The 21,693-nt window shown below is 42.6% G+C and overlaps 2 protein-coding genes across 4 annotated transcripts in view; both read left to right on the forward strand.

Annotated features, from left to right (window-relative positions):
* The first annotated feature begins 67 nt into the window (after positions 1-67).
* On the forward strand, positions 68-19,630 carry tent4b (terminal nucleotidyltransferase 4B). Its single transcript, XM_084541532.1, has 12 exons — positions 68-981; positions 11,160-11,283; positions 12,431-12,477; positions 13,411-13,531; positions 14,310-14,417; positions 14,667-14,795; positions 15,431-15,644; positions 15,744-15,870; positions 16,018-16,121; positions 16,279-16,493; positions 16,624-16,770; positions 17,348-19,630. Exons 1-12 carry the CDS (start codon positions 413-415, stop codon positions 17,504-17,506), a joined length of 2,064 nt encoding a protein of 687 aa, XP_084397658.1. The 5' UTR covers positions 68-412; the 3' UTR covers positions 17,507-19,630.
* A 194-nt stretch (positions 19,631-19,824) lies between these two features.
* adcy7 (adenylate cyclase 7) overlaps positions 19,825-21,693 on the forward strand; it is a 46,099-nt gene continuing 44,230 nt past the window's right edge. The window contains exon 1 of one of the 3 annotated variants that reach the window (XM_084541531.1): positions 19,825-19,948. The gene's annotated coding sequence lies outside the window, so the exon portion shown is untranslated. Of the gene's footprint in view, positions 19,949-20,424; positions 20,450-21,693 lie in introns of those variants that run through there. The other 2 variants (XM_084541529.1, XM_084541530.1) reach the window with 2 other exon arrangements.

The following is a 21,693-nucleotide window of genomic DNA, read 5'->3' on the forward strand; positions in this document are numbered from 1 at the left end:
TTTTCTATCTCGCACATGCGCACTAGCTTCGTACGCTCCGCCATTGAGGGACCCACAATCAGGAGGAAAGGGTCAGAGAGGCACTTCGACAAGCAGCGACTGCACGTTTCTCCAGTCTTCTACGGCAACTTTGTCTTCAGCTACCATTTTTAACACTTGACTCGCACCATTGTATTGTTTTCCGTGGATGTTTTTTGTTGACAACTGTTTGTTCCGTCTCCGACGAGGAACCAGTTTTTACCAGATTCTAGAAGTAACGGGCAGCGCAGGACCTGAGCTAGCAGCAGCAGCTATAACGAGGCTATAGCAGGCTAGCTAACGTTAGCTAGCGTCCTGGCTAGCTGCACACGAGCTGAGCATTGCTCGGTGGTGGTGGTGGGGCGGGGGGGCGGATTGCCTACAGTCTCGTTTGATGGATCCGAGAATCGCCTGGTTTCAACCAGAACAACGTGGACCCGCTAACAACCTGTGGATGCAGATTTGGGAGACGACACAGGGTCTCGTGTATTTGCATGTCAATAACAGCCACACCGCTGGATCTCAGAGCCTGAAAGCGAGCGTGAACGGGGCGTCGGGAGCCGTCCTCACCAGTAGAAACGGGGCACCTGACTCGAACACCGGTAGCGGAGAAGCCGAGACTCAGGGGATGTCGGCCTCAGTTAGGGACGGAGAATTAGCCGAACAGCGGGACTTTATACCACTGGAAACCAACAGCAACCACAACCACCGAGCAGCTGGCAGGGATGTTGTCGGTGGAGGGGGGCAGCAGCAGCAGCAGCAGCAGCAGGGCAGCGGGGTCGCTGTGGTGTGGAGGGGAGTGACGGACGGACACCCCAACAAAAGAAAAAGAGACAACAAAGCTAGCACTTTCGGATTCAATTCCAGCCTCCTGAACAGTGGCAATGGCTTCAACACGGGGGCATATGACGGTTACACTGGCACGCCGTGGAAAGACAGGAACTACTCAGAAGGAATTGTTGGGTAAGAGAGAGAGAGAGTTTAATGAAAGTGACTAGTTCGCCTTTTAGAAGATTATCTGCTGGTTTTCACACGCCTCTCACTGGGAGTGACCTCATACACCCAAGTTTTACTGTGTCTGACACATAGTGAATAGAGGAGGAGGAGGAGGAGTGTGCGACTGGAAGCGTTTCAGGGCAACTAGCGTGCACCAGGGCTTAAGTTTCACTGTTATTTCACCTATTTTAAACACTTCCACGCTGAAATAACAAGCCTAGATAAACTTGGGTTGACAGCCGCACCCCACCCACTTTGTCAGCTCCACCCCACTGAGTTGGGTAACTCCACGAAGCCCCACCAAAGACCTGTCAATGTAAGACTTTTTATGCAACAAGTTTAAGGTGCAGGTCGTTTTACTTCACCAACTAGCTGAATCTAATACAGGTCACCACGTGGGATTCACACCTAAAAAGTGTGCGAAATTAACTAGAAGTGTTTTGCCTTGCATTTAATTCTGGTTAAATGGGAAGGAGGACTAGTTTGACAGGTTTATGAGATGTGGGTTACTGTACATTACTGGTAACATATAAAGTTTGCAGTTTTTCCAGAGGAAAACTGTTGAGCTCACTTTTACGAAGGAATAAACAGTGCTGTAAACATCAGGTTCAAGTGACGCTGCCAGAAGAATACAGCCATGACACTGCTGGCAGACAAAAGGCAAACATATTACACATGAGACTTTAAACATTGTGGCTCAATAATTTAGGGGTAACATTTGGGTAACTAGGCCAATTCCTCGACTCAGACTCCATAATTACAAGATTGCTCAGTGGAACAACAGTATGCGTCTCCAAATCGGTCTTCGGTCGTGCTGACTGCTCGCTGGTTGTAGCTGGCTTGTTGGACAGCGTTATGTTGGCTGTAGTATACATTTGGAGAGACTGAATGTGACACTGCAGCTCAGCCTTGATGCCAGCTGTCTGTTCCGCTGGTCATTCACGGTATTGCATGACAGCAGGAACACAGCGACACGCAAACAAGGTTTCATTCCCAGGGATTATAGGAGTAATTGTTTGCGTGTTATCAGATGCCTAAAGGATTTCTAAAGGGATTATATGTTTTGCAAGCAGTCTTCGCTCCTGTATCCTGTTCTTGTGCTGTAATCCCTTTTACCCAGTCTTTTCCTTGTTGGTGTCCTTTCAGAATGGGCAACTTTGTATTTGTAGGATTGCAATTGCAATAAACTAAGGTACAGGAGACTTAAAATATATATATTTTGACAAATGGAGGGTTTCAAAAATACTGAACATACAGATGGGCAAGAAAAAGGTAGATTAATGCTACATGAGAATATTGTTTAGGGTTTGGTTGATGTTGTGATACGCCTCAGATAGTGGGGACTTAAGCCGATCACAACTTCTGTTAGTAGTTTGTCAGTCATAAGCAAACGACAAACTTTTTACAACCACTGCTGAAACCTTCAGGGGCAGAGTATCGATTGGCACAGTGTCCTAATTTCTTTGTATTGTAACGCCATCGTGACCAACAGAGTAGTTCATGCTTCCTGCATTTTTGCTTCTGGTGGTTTTTAAATCATGCGTGCACTTCACTTAGTGAATAGTTTACAAACTTTAGACTCACACTTCCTTCTGTTAGTGTGAGACTTGATTCATTAGAGAACATGTAGGATTAGCTCGACCAACAATGTTGCTCATACTAAGGTTACATTTTTAACATGAGGCCAGGATGTTAAGTCACTTGGTATACTAAGTTAACATTACATTTAATCATTTCTTACTCGTGGTTCTTTTAAATATGACAGCTGGGGAGAAATGTTGGGTGGGGCTCCGGTTTAAAGACTTTTAGGGGCAGAGATTTGGCCCTCTCCCCACCCCTTTTTCTTAGACGTGTGCAGACAAGCAGAGCACCAGAGTGTGGAGCTCAGTGTTTGGCTGATCCTCATTTATAGTAATATGGGAGTCCTGTGTTTGCATAAGGACATTCCTTAGTGATTAGCTCTGCTAATACCAGAACCTGGACCTTACAGCCTTGATCACACTCACAACCACTGAGGGCCCTCTGTCTAACCACAGTCTGGTGCATCACGGTGCCACTAGAGCATTACAGGAAATGTATGGAGTCGTGTATGGACCCACAATGGGTTTGTTGAGTTATGGTGATTACATTGTTAAATCTTCACGTGTTGTACGTTTTTTTTGTTGCTGGGGACATTCAGTCTGGAAGTGAGATTTGTAGAAGGGTGATCCAGTTCCACGAGCCTGGTCGTTACCATCCTACGTTTCCGCCCAAAATTTGATTTCGGTCTCGCACGGAGTCTGGCCCAATTGCACTTCCGCTGTTCGCGTGTAACCGCGCCAATCAGCGAACAGTCGAGTGATGACGCGGAACTCGCCTGCCGAGTTGCTTGTAGTCCAGCGAAGCTTGTAGTTCAACAGCATAGCAACAATGGCGACGGAGGAAGAGACGCTAGAAGCCATCCGCGAAGTTGTCTCAACTCTCGAGAGCATCACGGAATTAAAACCAGAACAAGAGGCGCTTGTCTTGTCAATTTTATAAACGGCACGGACGTCGTAGCTCTCCTTCCAACTGGCTTTGGGAAAAGTTTGATTTATTTAACTGGAAGCGGAAGTGGTAAGCGGTAAGAGCCTGAACTCCGGCGCACAATATACGTCATTACCGAACGTTGCTGATTGGTTAAGGGAACTCCAATGATTTTAAACCTCAAAATAAGCATCCGCCCATTACGGAGACAGATTCCTATTACATTGTGCCAGACTAACGTGCGAGACCGAAATCAAATTTTGGGCGGAAGTACGTAGGATGGTAACGACCAGGCTACAGTTCCACCTACAATGGCTGGCAATTGCAAGTGTTCCTAATGAACTGGTGAGTGTGTTTAGAGTGGATCTTGCAAAAAGTGACACCTTACACGTATTACAGTTCATTTCTAAATCAGCCACTGTTTTTCCATCTAATTTCTGAGATTACAGTGTCAGCAGGTCAATTACAAGAGAGTTTTATGAGTGTCAGAATTCATGATAAACTGCTCTGGAGCTTCTGTTGATTTACAGGTCTGTATTAGAAAGTGGCACAATGCAAGACTGGTAAATAAGCCCCATGTTGTTTATTTCTCTCACCTGTTGAGTAGTTGCTTGTCTATGTTGTGTTCACCTCAGCTGATGGGACTGGAGTTTCGAAGTGTCTTGCGTATAAAAACCCTTTTCGGTGTGTGTGAGATTCTTTGAAGCAGACGTGCGCATACCTGAGAACTGACGTTGCATCTGATATTTGCATAAATCGAAAAAGGGTGAATATTGGCGGGTCCCCAAATGGTGTAATCTTTACACTATATTTGGCGATGTGGGTTGGCTACAGAGATGAAGGCATGTGCTTATTTGTGTTTGAGGCTCCTCCAGCCTTTCGGACCTGAGGGGGACCAAGCAAGCAGCCCTCTCACGATGGCAACGGATCAGCGCTCACACGCTCCACACAGCCTCACTTCTGATAAACAAAGCCAACTCTCGTGAAACAGAAACCCCCGAGCGCGTCCTCCTCTTTGCCCAATCGGACTGGGAGCTCAAAGGGAGTGTTTCCACCCTACTTTCTCGTTGTGTACGCCAGAAAGTTGGGTGGAACAACTATTTAGATTCTTCATGTGGACACAGGAAGTCAGTGTGTTGTGGGAGGGCTGTCGTCCATTTCTGTCCCAACTAAATCCTTGTGTGGGCCAAAGTTCCAGACATTTTGTAACAGAGGGACATTGTTAGAGAATGAATTCGGAGTGATAGGTGGATTTACTGGTTGGGTCCTGTATTCTGTGTGACGGGACATCTTAAACTACCTCTCAAGCTGTCATGTAAAGTAATTTGTATAAAATAAGTTCTTCAGGACTCAAGTTAAATGTTACAGGAGACACACGTGAATACTTTATTCACGTTATGATAGTGTAGATTACAAAGTCAGTCAGACAGGTGACAAGTTTGTTATTTGGAAGCTTTCAGAGAGTTAAATTCTTAGTTTCTCCACGAAAGTTTGCACACAAACACCTTCACTACATTTCTTGCATTAAAAGATTGCACCACTTCTCAAGTCTCCTGCATCCCTTATTTTTGCCAATCTGAAGGACTTTCCCCACTCCTGGCTGTCCTCATCGCTGCTTGGCACAGCTAAAGCCCCTCTCTTCGACAGCAAAAACCGAGCTTCCCCACTTTCCTTCTTACCTGTTCCGTTTTTTTAATCACTGTCATTGCTCAGTGACTTATTCAAGAGCAATATGCACTTGAGTAATTTTAGCAGCGCCTTGTGTTGGCAGCTAGGTTTCGAGTGGTGGTGCAGAACATCACTTGTGAGCTAATGAAATGTGCGGTTAATCGCTCACTGATGAGATGCCCTGACGCATGGATTTATCGGCGCTGTCTTTTAGAGATTTATGCGCTAGCACACAGATAGCATAGCAGCCCTAGCTCCATTATTAGAACTACGGTTCATCTAGCGTCTACAGGCGTCTACGTCACTCTCCCCTTTTTATCTCACTGCTCACTGGCTGGCTCTCAGCCAGAACGTGTGAGCTTGTACAGAGCGAAGCCTGCCTGCTGCTCCTTTGGACTGCCTGTGAAACGATCTCCTCTGAACAGCACGTGTGGGCAGCTTTCCATAACTCAGCCTTCCCATGTGTAGCGAGGAATGTATTTTTCTTTTCTTTTTTCACTCTTCCCGTCCAATGGAAACCTTTCCTGCGCTCCAGACTGATGCAGTCAGCGTGTGACGCACAGTATTTTACTTTTTTCACAGCCCGTTGTTGAACTGTGACCTTACGAGCTCGCGAACAGAAGGACTGGGCATCGACAGCTTCCCTCTGTTATTGTCCGTGTTGATTGTGGCTGACGACAGAGAGGAATAGAACTTGAAATCCCAAATTATTTTGAATGGTTTCCTTTAAAATTAATAATTGCAATAAATTATTAGGTGGATTTGTTTGAAATAGTTTTTCCTTGTTCATTGTGAGAGGTAGAAATTGCTGATGCCTTTTCAGAGGTCCAACAAGAGGTCAAGTTGTTGTTGTCAAAGTTGTTGTTGTTGTCACATTTCTAATCTGTAAAAAAAAAAAAAAAAAGCACAGTCATACCAAACTTTGAACTTGTAGCAAACCTGCTCGCCACAAACTTATTTGTAGCAGCCAGGCTTGTTGTTGAAAGCAGCAAGCTTCACTACAAGCCTCACACAAAGGGCAAATGAACGCTCTGAAGCAATCTCATGTCAAGAAATGAATAAATGGATATAATGTGCACATTGTCGCACATTTGCACATATTTTTTTTTTCTCCGTTGACTATTTTTAATGCGACTGCCGTACGCAATTCAGTGTCTGTGTCTCAAAGTAGACCACACAGTAAATAAATAATAATTTAAAAGTATAATTTGACATCTTTTCAGATGGTGACAGTCCACTGTAATGTTACTCCATGCCCAGTAACCAATAGGTTTCATCCTGGCAATTGAAATACCACATTTATAGTCCAGCTGTTCCTGTTTTGACCACAGCACCCAGCTGCATCATTCAGGCATGACCAAGCCTGTCACTGGCAGCCAGCAGTGTGTTGGCCGTGTAACCTGAGTCGTTTGTCCTAGTGGCCAACACACACACACACCAGATCAGTTCATTGATGAAACATTAATGAATCTGCCATCTGAGAGACATCGACACCTCAGCTTTCTGTTTGTGGCTGTCCTCATTCTGAAAAGCAGTGTGTGACACGACTTGTTTTGCCTCCTGGCAACTTGAAGCTGGTCCTGTTGAATGTGGAGCTTCTATAGACGCAGCACAGCACAGTGTCGCATAACATCCCTGGGTCTATAGCAGTAGAAGCAACCTTTTGTTGCAAACGTTGTTGAGGCCCTGAATTCAATGCCTGTTTTGCGAATACGCTCATGATGCTTGGACTCTTTCGTAGCCAGAAAGTCACAGTTTAATCACGACCAGTCAGATCTGACGTGGAACACTTTGTAAGGGACAGTCCGATCACGTAAAGAATCAAGAACCGCACACACCTGCCCCTCCTCTTAAAGATACGGTCTGTTTCTAGTCAATAGAGTTGTTGCATTGATGCGAGCGCACAGTTGACATTTATAACAGTTTCAACTGTGTGGTGGGAGGAAGTATGATCCAGGTAACCAGTCTTTTTTGTTCAAGTGGTATGCTGACTTGAACCAGAAATGTTGTCCATGTCAAGTGATTCTTCATTAAACCATGACGGAAGTTGTTGTTGTGCAACTTTGCATTTTCATAGTTGAAGGAAAAAAAAAGCTTTTTAAACCTTACTGTCAGCCAGTCCAAACATTTTGAAAGTTGTTTTTTTTTTTGACTCCTCTGTTCATTTAGGCGGGGCCTAGTCTCGTTAATTGCCTGGGGATGTTACAAAGATGGTGGCAAAGTGGAAAGGCTTACCTAAGAGAAAAGTTATGGCCTATTGCTGTTATTAAATACCAAATTCTAAAGGTGTTTGTCAGGACACATACGTACCATAGTGCCAGATTATCTGAATAGCTGCTGTGCATTGATGTGATGGTAACCTCTTTTTCCTTCATTCTACCCAACTTAACAGATGGCTCTCATTCACATGAAGGCATTTCAGCACCACACCCAGTCTGGTCTCTCTCTCTCTCTCTCTCTCTCTACACTTTTCTGTTTCACCTTTCGTGTGTCTGGCTTTCAGTGTTTTCCTTTTCACTGCCATCACGTATTACCTTTTCCCTCCTCCTCCTCCTCCTCCTCCTCCTGTCAGGTGCCCAAAGTCTCTGTAGGAAAGTTGAGGTTTCCTCTGTAGCCCCTTAAGAAGTACATTTCATTAATTAAAAACATTATGATCTGAATAATAGAGTTGAAAAACAAAGATTGCAGGGCATAATCCATTTAATGATCCCTGGACAATGTGATTTATTGAATTATTTGTCATAAACTTCAACAAGTCACCATCATTTTGCATAGTGAACTAAATATATTGTCATAAACCGATACCACTTCTAGCATCATAGGATAGTATGTTGCACAGCGGATAAGTCTGGGGACAGAAAATTTGTCAAGAATTGTTTTAATAATAGATCAAATGGTTGGTATTTTTTGTTTTTTTTCTCTTAACATAACTATGAATTGAATACCTGTGTTTTTGGCTGTGGGCAAAACTTTTTATTTTATTTTTTTAAATCTCCTTCTGCCATGAGAAATGTTGTTTTAGATATTTCTTTGTTTTCCCCTGACTTATAGTCTAAACTGTGAATGGAAGTTGTTTTATGCCCCATAGCAGCCATTCAACCCTTTCAACCTTTATTGATAATTTAGTCATGTCATGCTTACACTCAGTTTGAATCCAGCTTTAACTGAAAAGGCACCAACATTACAGGCAGCCATCAGCATGACTTGCAACATTAAAATATGTTAGGAAGAAGCTCCGAGGAGAGATTTTTCTTTTTCTCTCCAGGGAGGCTCAGCTATGTAGACTTGTTCCACAGGATTACATAACATTACTATGATATAGGCAAGTGGGATTATCTGATAAGCAGTGTCAAGGGTCCATGCGCTCTCAGGCAGGCAGGCAGTAGAGCTGAGATGTAATTTGATCCAAGAAGGTGGGGCATTCAGATGTGATTTCTGTGGTTGCTCCTGTCACATGACGTCCAGAGAGCACTAGTCAACTGTTTGCACTGAAATGAAACCTACTCATGCTGTTGTGTACTAAAAATGGTCACATGCTCTCAAGTAATCACACCAGGAAAGCAAAACATTTGACAATTGGGACTATTCGTGGCGTCAGATGTACAGTCCAATAACAGTGCGTTAATTTAACCTGTACAGAGGTTTGAGGTCTTTTTTAATGATGCGGTATTGAGCCGCAGTGAGCTGTGTTCTCTTTACATGAAATAAAAACGGACGTATTTGTAATGCATATTATAGCTGCTGAGTTTCCTTTTACTCTTAAATGAAACCTAATAAATGCCATGGAGGACTGGAGTCTCTGCACGGAGAGTGTGTACGGGGGAATGAGATTAGTCATTAAAAACAAGAGCGGTTGTCAGGGGCTGTGTTTTAGGAGGGGCAACAAATGGAAACGGAAACGATTTATCTCCCTTTTCCATTAAGAAAATGAAGACAGACTGTGTGAAGTGTGTTTGGTATTCTACCTGTGTTAATCACACTTTCTGTTTTTTTTTTTTTTGAAGAGCCTCATCAACAGAGTCTAAAGTTGTGAGCACCGCTCGATGCATTTTGTGACTAACTCGCAAAAACCAACAGCAAACAGAAACTCAGTTTCTATTGGCCTCACGTTTTGGTGTAAACAAAGGAAGCCAATAAAATGAATTCATGTTATTTACTTTTCTTTTGCGATCTGTTGTCCGAAGATTTCCCCTGAGATAAAAACTGCCTTTCCAGTTAATATATCAGCGTGACGGATGTAATATAAGCTTGCTTGTGTCAGGAGAAAGATACAATATGCAACACTAGGATCTTGTGTGGTCACGTTCTGGCCATAGTGGTTGTTTGTTTCCATTGAGTGCTGTTTGAAGTTCATCTGCATTTAAATGTAGACTTGAGCAGGCTGTTGGGCAACATTCAGGCCAACGGTGGCATACATTAATCATGGGGTGGGGGTTTTCATACATTTTTTACTACAACTGGAATAACTTATAATAAAAAGCAAGAGTTGGAATGTTTGGGCACATGTGCTGCGATAACTTGCTTGTGATTTCATTTTATTATTTAGTCCACAAAGTTTTGCAGTGTTTAATTTGGCCGTAGGCTGACCATGATAGCATCTGCCTAGAGAAGAAGATCTCTCTCAACTAGTTCAGTGCTCTTCTCTTTTATCTTCTAAAGTATTTTCCCTACATTTTTGGGTGGACCTGCAGCTTTGTATCACGGGCTTCTACTCAGCTGGGTGTCTGTGACCCAAGAAACAATAAAGGGAAGGGAGCTTGTTACATAAATCCCAGACAGTAGACACACACGGTGCTCTTTGGGGCTTAATCCAAACAACAGTCAGTCAGCTGTGGTAGCTGCTAGGGGTTTTCTTGTCCCGCTCTCCCGGTATGCTTTGCTTTGTTGCCATATTTTTATTTACAAAAGCATAATGTCACTTTTCCTCTCCCTCTCCCTCTATCATCTGCCAAGTGGAATGAGCCCGCTACTGGCCTGAACTGTGCGTGTACCACATTTGCTTGCGTGCGCCGCCGTGTTTGTGTTCGTATTTGCCTGCCCACACAAGCTGCGTCCCTGCATCCGTGTGTATGTGGACAAAACTGGTCAGTGAAAAGGTCAACACATGTAGGCAGTGTGACCCGTCCCAAGGACGAATGCGGCACTCATGCTTAGCCTGCCCTTATTGAGTACACTTTTCTTTTGCTGACATTATGCTGGGAGACAGCAGGGGATTCTTGTTTTGTTTTTACTCTGCCCTGGTTGGTTCCTAGTTATTTGTGGGAAGACAAAATTCCTTTCGCTCTTCCTGGTGTAATTAACCCATTTATTTTCAGTAATTATTGATCCACATAGTTGTGGTGCAGTGATTATTTTTTTTTCTTCATCTGTCTGTGCGGAAATCCGAAAATACTGCTCAGACAATTCCCTCATAACAAGCTCCATAAATTCATGCCACTGGGACAGAATGTCAGTCGTATTCCAACTAAGGATTTGCTCATAATCTACCTGCACCTCCACAGGAAAGCTGATAATAGAAACTATTCATTCATTTTTAGAAACATTTATTTGCCAAGGGTTGGTGTTTTTGCAACACCCTGCTTCTCATTCTGCTGTTGCATAAATTCATATCTTGGCCTGCTTAGTACAAAAAGTCTTAAACTGAATACGTATGAGTACACAAGGCATGCCTTTCTGAGCCATTTAAGGAACTTATAATCCTTGTTTGTAATAAGGGAAGTCTTCGAAGTTTCTTCCGGAGAAAAGAGCACAGATATTAGCCGAATCCTGTCCGTGTGACTCGGTGTCTCACATTTGTATTCCTGACCGTGACCGTTGTCCCTTTCATAGTACATCGTGCCTTTTTGTGCTGCGAGAAAGAGTACCTGCCGTGTTGGTTAATAATAATAATAATAATAATAATAGCTGTATTTGATCCTTACACCTGTTACTTTCCACTCTCCTTACAACTTTGTTTTCTCTGTGCCCTGCAGGTTGCATGAGGAGATCAATGACTTCTACGACTACATTTCCCCACGGCCGGAGGAGGAGAAGATGAGACTGGAGGTGGTGGACAGAATCAAGGGAGTCATCCATGACCTGTGGCCCAGTGCTGAGGTATTTATAAAAAAAAAAAAGCAGATGGTTTATAAATCGTGCAGTGTGATGATGAGGCTGCATTTGCCACAATAGTCTCTGTGACTTGCGGCTCTTAATTACCACAGTTTGCATACAGCTAGCGTCGGGCTATAAGCGATATCCAGCCTTTCACAAAGCTTCCTCTCATTCTCTGTTATCTCCCGGCTGCACAGCACTCTGTTTTTAGTCATGTTATCAGCATCACCTCAGATTTTTTTTTGTACCCATCGACTTTGATCTGTCTGATAGAGCTGTGCGCTTCAAAGTGTGTCTGCCCTGAGCTTAGCAGGTCCAGTCAGTGGTATGCTTGTTTAATTAGCTTAGGTGTCAGAACATCCTCCAGACAGCCTGTTTCCACATGAATGTCGATCTTGTCAGGTAGATCAACGGCACCGCTGTGTTTTCAAAAGAGTGTGCCAAGACGTGCCCTTCATGACTGCCTGTAGTCATGAAGGGCACGTCTCACCCTTCGTAGAAGTCTTTAGGACTTCATTCATTCACAAACACAATCAGCTTTACACTGGACATGTGACTGAGCTATAACCCAGCGTTCATACTACCAGCTGATGTAGGGACACGGTTTAAGAGAGTGAAGTGAGGGGTCAAGGCTTAAGTCTATTAGTGCACTGCTCTGTGGGAGGGTTCAGGATATTTTAGTCCCTTTAACAGTGTGCAGGTTAAGAGATCAGTGGATAAAGGTGCTGTTTGTATGTAAACATTGTATGACATGAAACGAGGAATATCTAAAATGCAGAAGAAGTGGTGAATGCTCACATTACGTAAGTTTTTTTTAAGCCACTAATATGTATTTTTGCACCACTCCCATGCAGTTTGTTTGGACTTGTTAATAAATCGGCTCTAAGTTGAGCTGTTCAGTCCTAATATTTGTGCAGCTTGGAGAACAGGTTTTTGTAGCAGTGAAGTGTAGCGTGGGATAATCAAAGGAGGCCACGTTGGTGTTTGGTGATCTTTATTTATTCTAGTCCAGTTATTTGTAGCAAAGAACTATCGAAGTATGTAAGAGATTAAAGAAACGCAATGATAAAAAGATTCAGCTCTACCATGTTTTTGTGTGAATTAATACATGTCATCCATGTATGTAACAGTACTTGTGATGTCTTTCCAGGTCCAAGTGTTTGGGAGTTTCAGCACTGGTCTTTATCTGCCAACAAGGTAAGCTGTGCAGCTTTCTAAACATAAACCTGTGCTTGTTAGTTTTTTTTTCTTCTTTTTTCATTAAGTCAATCAGACAGAATGTATAAATCATACAATGTGGATGTTTGGTTAAGGTCTTAGTAAGAGATTGTTATTCAGTACCACCAACTTGGTTTGCCACAAAACACCAACAGAAACGGAAACATCAGTGGGGGGAAAAAACTTGACATCGATACTTATCACCCAACATTTGAGAAAGTTCCATCTCTCCACAATCTTTTCTTTTCTTTCCTGAAACTTTATTCTGATAGGCTTACCACTGTCGACCAATAAATAACTGCCCTCTCAACACACAGACACAGACTGGTAACCTGGATTAGTGGGCCATACTGAGCACTTTAATAGGACTAAGCTATGTGCTCATGCTCACATGTCAGTGGGTGGTGTGTGTGACTTTGGAACCATTCTTAGAAAGTGTATTTGTTTGTATCTAGTAAGTTGCTAGATGCAGATCATTTTGTGCTGTGCATGTACACATGTGATTGTGTTTATACTGGGTGCCTATGTGTGACATTTTGTAATGAACACATGGCACTACTGACTTAGTGTACATTGGAAGACTTCCTTCAGCTCGGTCAGGGGTTGCTTGTTGCTATTCCACAAGGGGGAAGCAAAGCCATCTGTGTGCACTGAGCCACCATGTGTGGGATATTTAAAAATGTCTGATTTACTGTATACAGGCCCAGTTCCTCCTGACGAGAATAAAGAGAAAATGTGACTTAAAATACATATTAAGGAATATAGAGTTTGCAAAAATGTATTGGATGTAATTATAGTCTTTCCTTTTTTGAAATGGGTGATGTTGCTATATTTTTGTCATGCTGTGTGAGGAAAAAAAACAGAAATGGTGTTAGAGAACGGACATCACTCATGCCTCTCTTTCTTCACCAGTGATATTGACCTGGTCGTATTTGGGAAGTGGGAGACGCTCCCACTTTGGACGTTGGAAGAGGCTCTGCGGAAGAGAAACGTAGCAGATGAGAATTCCATCAAAGTCCTGGACAAAGCCACGGTAAGGCTGAGCTCGTCTTTTAGTTTAGAACATGGTTATGATTTAAGTTACATACTCTTATTTGAGTTCTTGTCCTGGACAAAGATTTAATTTAGATGTGAATGTGTCAGAAATTATGATTAATAGTCAACAATGATTCTTTCAGTAGTTAATCAGTCAGCCATGTTCAGGTGTCTGTTGTTACTTGTCCTTCTGTTAACACATTAATACATTTTATTGCTGTGAACGCCCCTGGTTAGCGTAAATGCCTTACTTTCAGGCATATATATGCACAGACATGTACGTGAAGGAGAGTGCCAGTGTCAGAACTTCAGTACACCTCAAGCGATTTACTGTGATTTCGTAATAAAGGGTGAATTTAATCCAGTACGGGTTTAGGTTTGTTTTATTGATGTCACAGGTGCAACACGGCTGACAAACATGGACTGCTTTGCTTTGGATCGTGCATATCTTCTTGATAATGTTTTTAAGCCAGTCCCAAGCACCAGTTAGTGATTTGTGCTATTTTTAAACCATGTCTAAGCAATGAATGTGTGTATTTCAGAACTTAAAATATTTGATGAAAGCTTTTTTGTGTTTCCAGTTTCTCTCTTTGTTAGGGATTTTAAATTAGCACCGATTAGCACTTTGCTTAAGGATTTTCATAGAGGATTAGTGTTGTTTTCAGGCTTAGTCATGACATTAGACTTGAAGTAGATTATGGATGCAGATTTATGTACAAGTGTTTCTTAGCACAGTGTCTGGAGTTGAGTCATTTCCTTTCTTTTCCTTTCTCCAGGTTCCCATCATCAAACTGACTGACTCCTTTACCGAGGTCAAAGTTGACATCAGCTTTAACGTGAAGAGTGGCGTTAAAGCTGCATGTCTCATAAAGGAATTCAAAGAGGTACAGTTTTGCATTGGTTCTGCATTTAACAGTATTTTAGTGTTTTTTTTTCTGATGTGGCATATTATGAAGAGTTATCTTATAACCCACTTAAACTGGCATTGCTGACAATGTGATGAAAGTGAGACTTAAAAAAAAGTCCATATTAACCACCAGTATTGCGTGACATTTTCCACTTCTGGTTGAAGGTGCTGTAGACATCGAAATGCATTCTTTATAGTGTTTTACCATGTCTAATTTTTCCTGTAGAAATACCCTGTGCTGCCTTACCTGGTCCTGGTTCTGAAGCAGTTCCTCCTGCAGAGGGACCTTAATGAAGTTTTTACCGGTGGAATCGGCTCCTACAGTCTCTTTCTCATGGCTGTCAGCTTCCTGCAGGTGAGTTCTGTAGTTCAAACTACACTGATGAGGCACAACATTAAAACCACTGACAGGTGAAGTAAATAACATTGATCATCTTGTAACAATGCAATGTTCTGCTGGGAAACGTTTGGACCTGGCTTTAATGTGGATGTTACCCGCTTAGACCTGACCAGGCACCCCCACCCCATAGCAATGACACTCCTTGATGGCAGCAGCCATCCCCAGCAGGACGCAGCCTGACACAGGCACAAACACAAACGGTTTAGGAACAACACAAGGTGTTGACCTGGCCTCCAAATTTTCTAGATCCCAAACTGATCAGGATCAGTGGGATGCACTGGAACAAGCCTGAGCCACAGAGGCCCCTCCTCTCAACCCATAGGACCCAAAGACCCCCACTAACAACATTTTGTTGCCAGACACCAGAGGACACCCTCAGAAGGCCCATGTCCATTCTCTGATCAGCCAGCCAGTACAGTTTTGGAGGCACAAGGGAGACCTACACAATATTAGAACAGTTTTTCTTATTCATGTATTTGTAACATCGAGGGTTCCTGAGCATTCCTGAGTCCACTCTACATGCATCTAAACTGAAATTCCTCATCACTTATTAATGTAAAATGTTACTGACATCCTTTGTTCGTTTCCAGCTTCACTACAGGGAGGATGTGTGCAGTCCCAACATCAACATTGGTGTCCTGCTCATCGAGTTCTTCGAGCTCTACGGTCGCCACTTCAACTACCTGAAAACAGGCATCAGGATAAAAGATGGAGGTTGCTATGTTGCCAAAGATGAGGTTCAGAAGAACATGATGGATGGCTACAGGCCCTCCATGCTCTACATCGAGGACCCACTGCAGCCAGGTAGGAATAGACACAATGCCTGAAGGCCCTTTGCAGACACTGAAGTGGTATGTGTTGATACATAGTCAGGTTGTCACCGTCTTGCCTTGTGTCCAACAGACAACGACGTTGGCCGGAGTTCATACGGTGCCATGCAGGTGAAGCAGGCATTTGACTACGCCTATGTGGTGCTCAGCCACGCTGTGTCCCCCATCGCTAAGTATTACCCCAACAATGAGACTGAGAGGTAAGGAGCTAATTTAACCAGCTGTCAATCACACTTCACAGGTTCAGAGGAATATCTTATTGTGTTCTTCGTAGACACTTTTTATTTTTTCAGTATTGTCATGTGTGGGCTGTGGTATAAGAGGTATTCTCCCTTGTGTATTCACAGTATACTTGGCCGAATAATTCGGGTGACTCAAGAAGTGGACGAGTACAGGGAATGGATTCGAAAGAACTGGGGGAGCCCGTCTCAGAATGAGCTGTCACTCAACAGTATGTTGAAGTTCTTCTCCAGTTCGTTAAATGTTTCCACTGTAACAAAAATAAGATCCACAGCAGCCCAGCTAGTTCTTTGTCATCTCAGTCTAACCTGATACAGTCTGACCTAGTCACTCACTCGCACACGTTTGTCCCTTTTCTGTTTCCATAGGAAATGATGTCGCGTTGTTTGAGTCCCAGCAGCTTGATGAATGCAACAACAACGTTCCTGAAGATGACGATGACGATGTTGTGGTCCTACCATCGGCTCCCCACAGCAAAACCTCCTCCAACTCCTCCTCTCCTTCCCCTTCACTGAGCTCCTCTCCCTCCTCCTCTCCGTTGTCACCGTCTTCCACGTCCTCCCCTTCCACCTCCAGCGATGGGGTCAGTCCTGCAGCTACACACACACACACACACATACTGTACTACTACTTTTCTACAACTTTCACAGCTTCCTGCTGATAAAAAGGTCCTGGTATACTATTTAGTCATACATTTTGTTGGTTTCCTCTAGGACTCTGATGGCACACCGTGTAAGACAGCCAAGCAGCAGTCTGGCCGAGGATCCAGTACCCACAGAGAAAAATCTGCTGTCGTCAGTAATCACCGAACACAGAGCCACACTACCAGCACTCCATCTGGAAGCAACAAAGGGGGAAAGGTATGCTCAGCTTGGCCTTAAATGTGCACATACAATTCGTTAATACACAGGATTAGATGTTACAGTCCCTTGTGCCAAGATCCCAGGCAAAACACATTTAGAGGCCCTGTCCAACTGAGAAACCATAACAAACCTACAGTCATGAGATGTGACGATTAAACCTACAACCTAAACGAGCTAAGTAGATGCTGCTGGCTTGTATGGCCCGCAGAGCAGCACAGTGGACAATTCAAACCTTGTGAAATATAAGCTAATCAAATGCTGCTGGCTTGTATGGCCCGCTGAGCAGCGAGACAAACAAATAAATATCGCTGCCAACCAACATGAAGACAGCAGATACCTGGCCTAGTCAGAGGTGCAAATGGGCACCTCCCTTCACCGATGTTTCGTTAAGTTAGGCCCACGACACCTCAGGAAGTTATTTATATTTATATATTATTTATGGCATTTAAAAAAGAAATGGGGCGGACAAGTTGTTTTGATGTGCTTGATAAATATCTGTGACTTAAAACCGAATTTGTTATATTGAGGAAAATCCTGCAGGATCACAGATTGTGTCTTTGTGTTCTGTCCTCAGGGCAGGATGACTCGTTCCCACCATAAGAGTGGCCACCAGGGGCAACAGAACTCCTCCTCGAGCACCAAAAGTCATCAGAGCAACAAGCCACACCACCAAGGCAACAGCAAGAAGAGGAAAAATGTGCGAGACTCGACACAAGAAGACCTCTGCAGATAGGGATTACTTCACTCGTCCCTCCCCCCTTGTCCTTGTCTGCAACTGACTGACTGTCCTGTCCCACTTCTGCTGCCAGACTCCAGCCTCCGGAGGTTGTTAGTAGTATTAAAACATCTGCAGAATATTTCTCTCTGTCAGTCTTTTCGGGGCAAGCAACGATTTCTTGCAGGAAAAAAAAAAGAACAAAAAAAGAATTGTTAGATAAGATGGGTTTAATTTTCTTGGACCTGAACTGAAATCACAAAGAGTAATTGCTCGATTGCTTCCCAACAGCTTCTTTTAAGGAGCGATTGTCCTTCCCACAGCCAGCACCTACTCAACATGCCTCTTGCGCCTCCTGCTGTACAGGAATAGACAGGTCAGGTGTCTGGAACAGACTCTGGAGCAATACCTGGAACTGCTGGCTGGAAAAAAAAGCATAAAAATTTTATCAGAAAAAAAAAAAGAAGAAAATTGTTTAAATGTATAAAAAAAAAACAAATGTTACGTTAAAAACTGACAAACATGTACACAGATTTTTTTAAGATGGTCACTTTACAAATGCAATCAGTAAGAGTGGGACATAACTTAAGCATGAGAATTTTTTTTGTTGGTTGATTTTTTTTCTCTGTTGGTTGAAGCCGTTTTGTTATGTCTAAACAAACAAAATTTGTAAAAACAAAAAAACAAACAAAAAAAAAATGCTTAAGCAAAAAACTGTAAGGAGAGATTTCATATGACCTTTTTACAAGATATACTGATTGAAGTAAACATAGACATCTTGTGCCCGCTGCTTTTTGGCCAAAGCCAAGAGCTGGTTTGGGTCCCATTGCCAACAAAAAAATCATCAGCATCTACTTTTACTCCTGGTTTCTCTCTGTGACTGTGTTACTGTGTTAACATTTAGCCTTGTGAGAGAGCCAAAGCTCACATCACGGCCCTATAGATGTCCGAGCCCCTCCCATCCAGCTCAATAGCACAGCCACACCACTGTAGCGGCTTCATTCAATACTACAGGTTTAAATCAATTGGGAGTGATAATGGTTTATTGAGAAATCCTAAACTTGAAATGTGTCAACAATACAATGGTAACTGAATCTGTTTCTTTTTGGTAATTGACCAACTACAAATCATTGTTATTTGTATGATGTATTTATTTTTTTATTAATTATATGAACATAGTATGGATAAATGTATTATTAACTGTAAAGCCCATATCCCTGAGTCCTATAGTTGAAATAGGAAAAACAATGTGTGGGTGGGGTGGGGACAGATATATTCAGCTACAATAAGGTATCACCTTTTTATTAATTCAGCAGGTTGTTTTTTTTTTTTCTTTCTTCAGTGACAGTTGAGTGACCAAGTTACTTTGATAAATTTAAGAGACCATTTTACAAGTCATATGGTGAGAATTTAGTTTTAATATTTGGCTGGTCTACTTACTCTAAAAGGGAGTTGATTTATTATTATTTTTTGTTTGTTTTGTACAATTTTTTAAAAACTGTCAAAGCAGCAAACACTTCCAACATTTCAATTCCCCTCTGTCGTTGCAGTACAACAACTGACCTGTAGATGGAGTCATTGATCCAAGTTTGAATCCACACAGTTTGGCCTTGTATACTGCATTTGCGTTATCTTTGTGATTGATAGGTAATAAGTTAATGTTTCAACTTGAATGGGCAGCTGCGTATAGAAAACCTTTTAAGCTGAGTGTTTACTTGGAGGGAGTAACACACCAAAGCACAGTGCATCTCCCAAATGTGACAAAAATCACACAGTATCACAAGTAGCCAGCAATAACCACCACCCCACATTATATAATGACTACTATAGCTACACCATGTCATACTCACCGTTGAGCGACGTGAATAAGGCCGTGAAGCACACCTGAGTCCACTTACAGCCTGTTATATTTGTAGAAAATGTTAAAGTCCCATCCCCTCTTATTAAAATGCAGTATATAAGCGCTGGTCTTGTGGTCTACACACGAGCAGAAAGGTGAATCAAGTTAGCCGTGCCATCTGAATGTCCACTGACCATGTCTCTTCACTACAGGGAGGCCTACAACCCGCCTGTACTCATCCGAAACCTTGTTTCTCTGCAGCTATTTCAAATTCATGCAATAAAAACGGTACCATCAAACCGCGTGTTGAGACAAGTTTCTGTTGTGACTTGACTTTTTTTTGCCTCTCCGCTGCAGCGTTAGTGTTTCCATCCACATACGGTGAGGTCATGCCGTGTGGAAAGTAACGTTACAGTAAAATAATAAATAAACGCGTCTCGGAGCGTCGGTGGGCGCGTGGGTGTGTGACAGTGATGGAGGAGGGGCGTTCTCGCGAGGAGCAGCGCGCGCACGGACGGTTGAAGAAGAGCAAGGGGACCGCGACACGCGCTCCGTGACTTTTACAACCGCCGGGCAATTAATGCAGACAATTTAGCCTCCGGACGCCGTTAAAGACGCTGGTAAGATGCCGAACTTGTGTTTAATTGAGGGTAGATTGTGCCAGTGAAGCCTCTGGCTGTTGCCACATCGCTCAAGGAGGGGTTAATTGTTCCTGTGCGGAAACAAAAAACAGTTCAAAGGCGTGCGTCTTTCGCCGAAAACTTTTCCCTTCTGTCAAAACCTTTCGATTTTGGTCGGCTTCCGTACAAATATGGACATTTACCTGGGTTAGAAGTTTTAAAAGGTGGACTTTTTTGATGGGTTTCATGACGCGTTTTCACCTGGCTGCTCTTGTCATCCTGACTCTGCATCAAGTTGAATTGGTAACCTCTTTTCGGGTTTACTTGAGCTAGTCAACGAGGCTGCTTCATTTTTTTTTTGAACGGAGCCGCTCATCAGTTAGAGGTTTAAATCTCTGCTATTGTCCCAAATTGAATGAGGATTAAGTCCTTGGTATGTTGCAGCCGAATAAATGGACCAACTATGAGCCGAACAACGAACATCTGAAGCAGGTTTTTAACGTGAGCTGAATATAACGATATATCGTTTCTTCTTAAGTCTTAACTGGTCTGTCGTTCATGAATTTATCACAAACCTGTGTGTGCTTATTAAATCATAAGTGGTCCCTGATTGAGAAAATCAACGTGAAGCTATGCTTGTGTTGTCTATGCGGTCGTAATGTTTGTCTCACACGTTGTTTCAGTGCATCCAGTCAGTTATAATAGGAGCGGATCTGTCTTTTCAATTATTTGGGTTAAACTGACACTGCATTGAAATCTATACAGGTCTACCAGTAATTTTATGTTTTCTTTTGTCAGTGTTTTGTTGTTGTTGTTTCTTTACATCTAAGCCTTACCCCACAATATGTTCTCTGCAGGAAATGTTTACGTTTTTGGTTTTTTTGCAAGTATGCAGACGCACTACTGCGCTGTCCGCCGCTGATTTGCGATAGTTTATCTGTTTATATCTCTTCCTAGAACATAATGTTCATAGGTTTAAAGGGGCTGTCTTATTTCAGTCTCTTTGCATAAGTGAAATATACAACAAGAGGCAATAAATGCCTTGGGTTTATAAAAAAAAAGATAAATGTTTTACTCTAGCTGCTATGGCCCAGATGATTTTAATATTTGGATTATGACATATAACATTATTTTACTTAAACCCTGCACAATTTGAACTCCATTAATACAATGAGACCTTCTTCATATCACCGCTTTTCAGTCATTCCCAGTTTATATCGCAGAGCTATGAAGGTATAGCATGGGAAAGCTATGTTTTTCATTCATAATCAAATCAGTGTAAAGGCTAACTAAGGTCTGGTACTCACTTAAATTATCACTCGTTCCCACACTGTTTGTGAAGTCAAGTTATAATAGACTTTTTCTTGCATCATCATGTAGTTCAAACTCTTTATGTTTTAAAATTTCTCTTAAGTGGCAGTAAGAGCTTGTGAAAACATCATATCGCACTTTGTTTCTTCTCTACAAAAATGTGTGCTGCTGATTAGAGCTGTTTGCGTAAGCTTAATAGCAATTGTTGTTTGCACACCAAGCTGAATTCCAGGTTTTATGCTTGCAAAGGATGGGAGTAGGAACATGTAAACCCAGGGACTGAATGATAAATGCATTCTTGTCACTGGGCCATAATGCACAGAGATACTCATGTTTCTGCACCATTTGATTACATCACTAATCCCTTACTCAATTCTTGTAAATGGAGGTAGCTTATGGGATGACCAATGGCTGCACACAGACCAACATCACTT

The sequence above is a fragment of the Chelon labrosus genome (genome assembly GCF_963514085.1).
Source record: "Chelon labrosus genome assembly, chromosome: 3".
Lineage (NCBI taxonomy): Eukaryota > Metazoa > Chordata > Actinopteri > Mugiliformes > Mugilidae > Chelon > Chelon labrosus.